This window comes from Pygoscelis adeliae, unplaced genomic scaffold (genome assembly GCF_000699105.1).
Source record: "Pygoscelis adeliae isolate BGI_AS28 unplaced genomic scaffold, ASM69910v1 Scaffold141, whole genome shotgun sequence".
NCBI classification, from domain to species: Eukaryota; Metazoa; Chordata; class Aves; order Sphenisciformes; family Spheniscidae; genus Pygoscelis; species Pygoscelis adeliae.
This window is the reverse complement of record NW_008824231.1, coordinates 3,025,445-3,033,070: the sequence shown is the minus strand read 5'-3', so window position 1 is coordinate 3,033,070 and position 7,626 is coordinate 3,025,445. Positions and strand designations below refer to the sequence as shown.

The following is a 7,626-nucleotide window of genomic DNA, read 5'->3' as shown; positions in this document are numbered from 1 at the left end:
CTTTGTCACTAGAGGGTGCTAAAAGCTATGAAGTATTTAGTATAGCACTTGTTTTATTTTGCTCTCTTAACTGGTATTATTTTTTACCTTCGTGGATGTTCTTCTTCCCCCAGAAGCAGGGTTTATAATGTCCAGTGCTACGTGCATACTGAATACTTGCATGCTTATCTGAAATGAATACGTTTGTTTCTTCCTAAAAATAAATGTTATTTATTTGCAATAGCGCACACTATTGCACACTCGCCACCTACTCTGTTCATCCTTTCACTGATTGGTGGCTGATAGGCTCTCTTAAAAATTGACATCTTCATTAATAGGGAGTGCTCTACAGGTACTTGGAATTTTATTTTCTTGGGTTTTTTTCAGAGTAGGAAACTAAGACTACATCGATGGAAAAAAGCAGAAACCAAGGTGGGGTGCAGCCTTGGAAAGAGTCTTTGGGAGTAAGGATCTCCTTAGGAGAGATTACTTATGTATGTTGGCTTTAGGGGTGCAATCTGTTTAGATTATGCCTTGTTTTCCATGGCTTTGAAATAAGGCGTTACTGGCAAAGCATTTTGTGGCCATTTTGTATAAATCCCTTTTCCCTTCAGATTTGTGGGATTTCATATTATTATGTATTGCAAACCGTAATTTAAACCTAATTTTGTAAGTAACCTTATATTAGTCATCCAGCTGACTTCAGGATAAGATCTCATGTAAAGTCTTAATTGTGTAGTCGCTATTAGTCCTAATCCACATTCAGGGATCTGCTGAAACATTGCTGTTCGGAGTAGACAGCACGGGTAAACCAGTGGCAAGGCAAAGGGAAACTGCAGAGTGAATGCCTCTTCACTCTTCTGCACACGGTTCTCAAATCTCTTTGTTGTTACACAGACAGATTAACAAGTCTCTGCATTTTCTTGGAACATACCAGGGTCTTAACAAGATGAAGTGGGTAAAATACAGTAATATATCCCAAATTTGTGCCATATGTACATTTTTTTTCCTGACACTTCAGTTATTTTGATTTATTAAAACGCTAATCCAATTATTTCTGAGACTTCATATGAAGTAAACTGTATTTTTGTTAAATGTTTTCACTCATCACTTTGGTGTCCAGTATTTAAGTTGAAATGCATCTCTGATGAGACAGCAGTTAAAAAGGAAAGATGAGAATCTGCTTCTTTCAGATCATCATGCTCTGTTAACTTCCCTTATGTGGTAATACTAATTTCCAAAGAAATCCTCTAAATCTGATTTTGACAAATGTTAGTATTAAGAGGTTCTAACTTCCTTCATACTGATATTTCCCTTTAATCTGTGAAGCGAATAGTTTGTCAACCAAATAAGCAATTGCTGTCAAAGCTTGTTAACTTCTCAAAATGCTTAAATTGCCTTGAATTCTGTAGAAACATTAAATAAATACTATGAATGTTTTTAAGAACTGATTGAGCATGGGAATCCTCCTGACTTTTCTCATGCCCTTCATAATTTTAATCTCTCAGGTTGTTTCTAGTAGACACTAAGCTGAGCAGGAAATTTTAGTTTTGAAAGCCCTTTCTGTGGAATAATTCTGGGTCTGCCTAAAACTGTGCAAACACTACGTCTGCTGTCTGTGTGAACTGTCCATGGATAGGTTTCATGGAAACATTTCAATATTCCAAATTCAGCATTACAATGCCCTTGATTTTCAATTTTCAAGCACTTCCTTAAAAGGTAAATTGAAATTATTAAAAACAAACCTCAAACCAGTGAGCAGCTGAATGTGTATGTGCAGTTCCAGCAAAGCTATTTTAACATCCAGTCATTTTACGCTTATCTGAGAACAGACTTAAGTTTTTTGTTTGTTTTCTTACAGTTTTATTTCACCAAGTGTTTCTCTATAACTGAATAAATTACCTTGCCAATGGTCAAAATAGATCTTAGCTCTTTCCTGTGTTTTAGCCATCTCACAGAGTTTCAAATAAAACATTAGAAAATGAATCTTGATAGATATTAACCTTTTCACTTAAATTTTAAGGGTCTAACTAAAACTAGAATGTCAAATCAGTGATTAAAAGTGAATTTTAATAAAGAGGCAAAAGCAGATAGCAGAGTATGTTTCCTCATTAAATGTTTGAGATGCGCTAGCAATACTTACCCTTGCCAAGAACTAACAATAATGTCCCCTCCCTTGTGGGTAAAATGACAACAAATCTGCATATAGGCACTGCAGTTGTGATTACTCCATGCTCTTATTTTTTGAAGTTTCAATCAGTAATTTGAATCGCTATATTGCATTGAGTTGGTAATTTGCATAGGATCAAATAACTGGGGTGGATTTCTGCATTATTAAGTTTTGTTCCCTGCTGCTAAAGGCAGTGCTGTCATAGTTTGTCATTCAAAAATCAGCATTTAAATAAAGTTATGTGATTTCCCCCCTCATGTGGGGGAAATGTGGGTATTTCAGGTTTTCTTTCAGCTATTCAACATCTTCAAAAACTGAACAGGACAAGTTACTTTAATACAATGGAGTCATTTCAGGAATTTCAGCACCTTCTGTAAAAGTGATCTTGCTCTGTGCTAAGGGTAGGAACTATACTAAAAAAATAACCATGGTAACAATGATGTTTTTCTTTCCTTTGCGGTCAGAAACAAATACGCCAAGGGACTGTTATTCTTACAGCAAGATAAGGAATAATTGTTTAGTTAAGGTTAATATAGTTTTGTCTGCTTTTTTTTTCCCCCCAGCTGCGATGCCACATGGTGAGTTCAGTTGTACAGTGGAGGTTTGCTTAGAGATCTAATTCACATGGCAGCATCTCCATCTGCTTCCTCGGGGTATGGGACTCCCTCTGCCAGTCCAGCCTTATTCCCCACACCATAATATTCCTGTTCTGTTGCCTCTGCTTCTAACACGGTGGTCACAACGTGGTTGACTTCTGATTCACCTCTGCAGATAGTTGGTGCAACACGCTGCCATTGAAAAGCACAATGCTGCTGTCCGTAGCGATGGAATAGTAGCATGTTTTTTTGCTAAAGTGGCTTAGGAAAAGAGTTGTATACCTTGTCTTGCTGAACAGAAAGGCGGGCAAAGAGTCATTATTTTAGAAAAGGAGGAGTGAATAGAGAAATATTATTTCCTCCCCTTAGGCTTTTCTTCTGTTGCGGGTTTGTTGTATCCATAGTGTTTTAGCTTATTAAGCCTTTGTTCCACCACACAAAAGAACAATGTAGGCTTTGGAGCAACCCGAGCTGCTTATTTTGTGAACAGCTGTGCTTGATCGTGCCTCAGAGGTGTGAAGCTCAGACAGCTATGAAGGTTATGTCTGGTCTGTTTGATTTGATACAACCCATGCTCCATCGCCTGGAGCGTCCCGGCTTTCAGTGGAGGAGTGGGCAATGGAAGATTTATGTGGAAAATTCTGAAACATAATGAAAACCTCATTTGGCTGGAGATGAGGGATTCTGCAGCTCTGGCCAAAATGTACAACTTAGCTCAAGTATAAATGTCAACTTTACACCACTGTGAGTGGTCACACCTCGTATTTCCTCCATGTCATGTCTTTAAGATACAAAACTTAGTAAATTACTTTTTTTTTTTTCATCTTGAATACCTTCTTTGGGAGGTTTTAGTGAAGATAAATAGTACAAAAGATCTTCAAGACTAATCTTCAGAATTAGCCTGCTTCCTAAAACTTGTAGCAAATACGTTGAAATATCATCCAACCTAGAACAGCTTTGAACGACTGAATTCTGTAAATAAATTACCATGTGCGCCAGGTCGTCTTTGTAAAGTGCCTAAAACTGGCGATGCCTTACTCAACAGATCTGTTCCCTGTTTGCTTTCAGCCTCTAATCTGTTGATCTTTAATGACAAAGATAAGCTTATGCAGGTTGTGACTACTTCTAGTTGTGCTGCCTCTGCAGGTCTAAAAGACAGCAGAGTTCTGTTTGTGAACAGAGCTGAGAAACAGCAAATGGCTGCACAAGTGCCCAGGGGCTCTGCAGCATCCCTGACGGGCAGTAGGGAAAACCAAGCTTTGAAAATAAGATGCATGATGTTTTCTGTAACTGTTGTCACGATAAAAGAATGTTCGACAGCTTCTGTTAGCATTGTGTTCATAATTGTTTTTAATAATTTAATAGGTGCAAAAGTAAAATGTAACCATTTGAAATTCCCAAGATTGCCCCTACCATTTCTTTTGGTTATAGTGCAATTTTTGCTACCCTCTAGTCCTCTGGAATTGTGGTTGACTTGAGTCAGTGTAGTTTTTTGCTAGCAATTAGCAGTTTTAGACAGAATTCAACTGAGCTTGAAATGCCAAGTTGTTGGAGTCAATGTGCAAGTTATGTATACCAGCTTCCATGGCGGCGCAGTGGAGATGCAGTCAGTAGAGCCCGGAGCATGGTTGGTCTCCCGTGTAATTTAGTGTGAGCAGAAGAGCCATCTTGACTCCTTATTGTATTCTCTAGATCTCTGCTGGGCTGTGAGCTCAGATGCCTACAAGCAGATACCTAGATGTAGGTGTCTTAATCTGGAGCTAAATCCTGCTCTTAGGCTTATACTACTGCTTGTAGTATAATGCTTAATAAAAGTGTTATTTCAGTTTTGATTTTTTTTTTTTTTTTTTTTTTGCCTATCACCACATTTTGTCACTTCAGTCTGATAACGCTTTTTTTATCAGAAAGCGAACTATGTCAGGCTAATTGAGGCTGAAGAGTATTACATGGGTTACGTAAAGCAGATAAAAGTTAGGATGATGCCTAACATGCCTTTTTAAATTCTTATTATAGAAAAATTAAATGTGCATCTGTGTGTAGTAAGAACACTGGAGTAGTTACTGCTGTATGCATATTTGTTATTATTAATATTGACTTTATCTTCTAGTGATTCGAATGACAGTGCTTTTCATTTCTCTTCATGCATGATAGAGAATGCTTTTTAGGAGCTGTTGAGATTAAATCTGAAACGGGGGAAGAGAGGGGAGAACAACTGTAATTCCCCCCCCAAAAGATGCTGACTGATTCCAGTGGACTTTTGACCATCGAATAAATACTGTGTGTGGAGTGCATTGTAGTTCTGTATTTGTCAGTGGTGTGTGGATGCATTTTCATGCATCATAAAAAAAACAGCATAAGATATTTATGTGTGCCCCAGATAAAGTGGTGCATGATGCACATGTTCAGTACCTTTGGATCACGGCCGAGATTAACGTCTTAGAAATTTGAGGGCGAGACTGTGCCATGGCTCTGCATGCCACCTTGAGAAGGGTTCCCTGGAGTTCAGCTCTAAAATGGAAAACACTGTGTCTGTCTGTGTATATAGGACTTGGAAGAAGTTCTCGCTACAGAAGTGTTTGTCAACAGGGGAGTATTAATTTCTTACAATGCTTTTATTAGTGCTACCTTCTCTTGAATGTAGTCCAGTATGAATTTTTGGTTTGTAGCATTCTTATTTGCTTTTAAGGTTTATCCCAGACCTCTTGTTTTTTCAAAGTCTCACTTTTAATGGAGCGTCAGAGATTAAATTTGATGAGGCAGAGCCCACCTCATTTTGGACAACACAGAGAACACTTCACATGCCTGTTGTAAATTTGCCTAACAGGCTTAAACAGAATCTGGTCACCTCTCGGGAGGTACCTGAAAATCAATACTGATTTTTTTTTTTTTGCTTGTACCAGTATCTTAGATTTTGCTTGGTTTCAAATTAGGGCTTTGCATGCATGTGCTGTACGGTAGTCTGAGAGCTGCTTGACTTCTGGTGGGAACACAATGCAGACTGCAGTAAATCAGATTTTCACTGCTGTTGGCTCCTCCATGTTATGGGGAAGGAAGATGGTAAATCAAAGGTTGGCATGCTGTGCAAAAGAAGCTACATACAATTCTTGTCTGTAATCCACAGAGGAAAGAAATGTATAATTGGAATTTGTATTTCTAATATGGGGAAATTGCTGTTCCATAACAAATATTTTTGCTCTCTGTGTTTCCGTATTTACTGGCATGGTAAAAACAACTGAAGTTGGAATGCAAATGTTGGATTTAGAGCTATGTTTGAAAATGCAAAACTTTAGTTTATTTGTGTTAATGGCTTTGAACTGCTGTGGTTTTTGAAAGCTCCATGGATACAGCAGCAAGGGCAAGTTTTGCCTGCACGCATGTTCTAATAAGGGCGTTACAGGGCTGTGCTATGCTTTTAAGCAATATGCCCTTTTGGGGAGCTTTTCCCATCCCACTGGCAATTAATTGCGGCTGGTTCTAAATTTTATTTGTGAGAAGCAGTGTAATGGTAGGTGTTTTCTCATAACTAAAACCTGAGTAGATTTTGAAAGGTAAAATCTTCACCAGTGATCCTGCATCATCTGGTATTTGTATGTATGTTAAGTTGGTATTGTTCTTAAGAGGGTTGGGGTGTTTTATAGGAATATTCCACATACCTGATCAGTCCAATTGAAAAACATTGTAAATTGTAGACAGTTTTAGTAATATATCACTTAGTATTGATTAAATGTTTGAAGCTAGAGAACTCTGGCTAGCATCAGTGTTCAAGTTTAGCACTTAAACCTTGTAAAGGCCATCATCAAGAAAAACATTTCCTCTTTTGGGATCCCATAGCAGCCCTCAGCCATGAATTTTCTGCAGTTTGGAAAAAAAACCCCACCAACCTTGTGATCTCCTTGTCTTTAGTTTGTGTCATTTTTAAAAGCCATGGTTTGAGTCTCCTGCAGTGCTAATGAGACTTCAGTGCATTTTTTAAGTAGAATGTCTTCAGACTATACTTCAGCATACAGGGAGCGGGAGACCTAGTTAGTCATCCAAATTAAAGAATTGGGTTTGTTTTTTTTTTCCTTCTGGTACTTTCATCAAAGAGTAGTCCTTGTAATACATTTGAAAGGTTGTGGAAAATATGTTGATGTAAAATGAATATTACGTATTCATTTTGAAGTCTGAACATTTAAGTCACTAAATATATTAATACAGCTTGGAAGCGTGGGCAGTGAAATCTACTTTGTGTTGCCTGTAGTGCAGTGCTTAGCTTAGGCTTGAGTTACATGCTTTTGACAGTACAAGGAGAAGAAAATTTTTCTGATCCTTAATATTGGAACTCTTAAATAGTCTGATGACATCCACTGCTCAGTTTCATCTTAAATTTCTCAGTATTCTTTTTAACTGGTCCCTAGGGAAGTTGTAGTTGTAAAACCCAAGCGGATTGCTGAAGATGATAGAGAAGTTTCAACATACTGTAAGGTTTCTTCCACCTAATGAGTATTATATAATGTATTCTCTTTCCTCCTGAGGATAAAAAAAATCTTTTAATCTGTATACAGTTTTAAATATAATAAATATGTAAATGGTAAAGCTAGAATCTAACTGAATATTTGGTGGACTATCGGAGGTAAGTAGAGCAGATCTGAGTGTTGCTAGATTGACAGTTTATTAGCAATGTTAAGCTCTTTAGAGTATCTCTGCTTCTATCCTTATTCTACTCATACGTGTGTCAAACGCTCTGAAAAGTCTGAGCTAGGAATTAAAGCTCTATCTGTGTGGGTGTTTGCAGCTAATAATGTTTATCTCTACCAACTAGATGAGAAAAATGGCCCAGAAAAGTAATGTATCCATTTCTGGTTCTCAGGAACAAGAGCAAAAGGCTGAAAAAGAAAGAAT

At 37.7% G+C, this 7,626-nt stretch overlaps 1 protein-coding gene across 1 annotated transcript in view; it reads left to right on the top strand.

Moving 5' to 3' along the window:
* CWC15 (CWC15 spliceosome-associated protein) overlaps window positions 1–7,626 on the top strand; it is a 17,602-nt gene that overhangs the window by 8,810 nt on the left and 1,166 nt on the right. Inside the window, exon 6 of the mRNA XM_009334853.1 lies at window positions 7,595–7,626. This exon is cut by the window's right edge and continues 81 nt beyond it. Coding sequence (XP_009333128.1) covers window positions 7,595–7,626 — 32 coding nt within the window. The remainder of the gene's footprint in view (window positions 1–7,594) is intronic.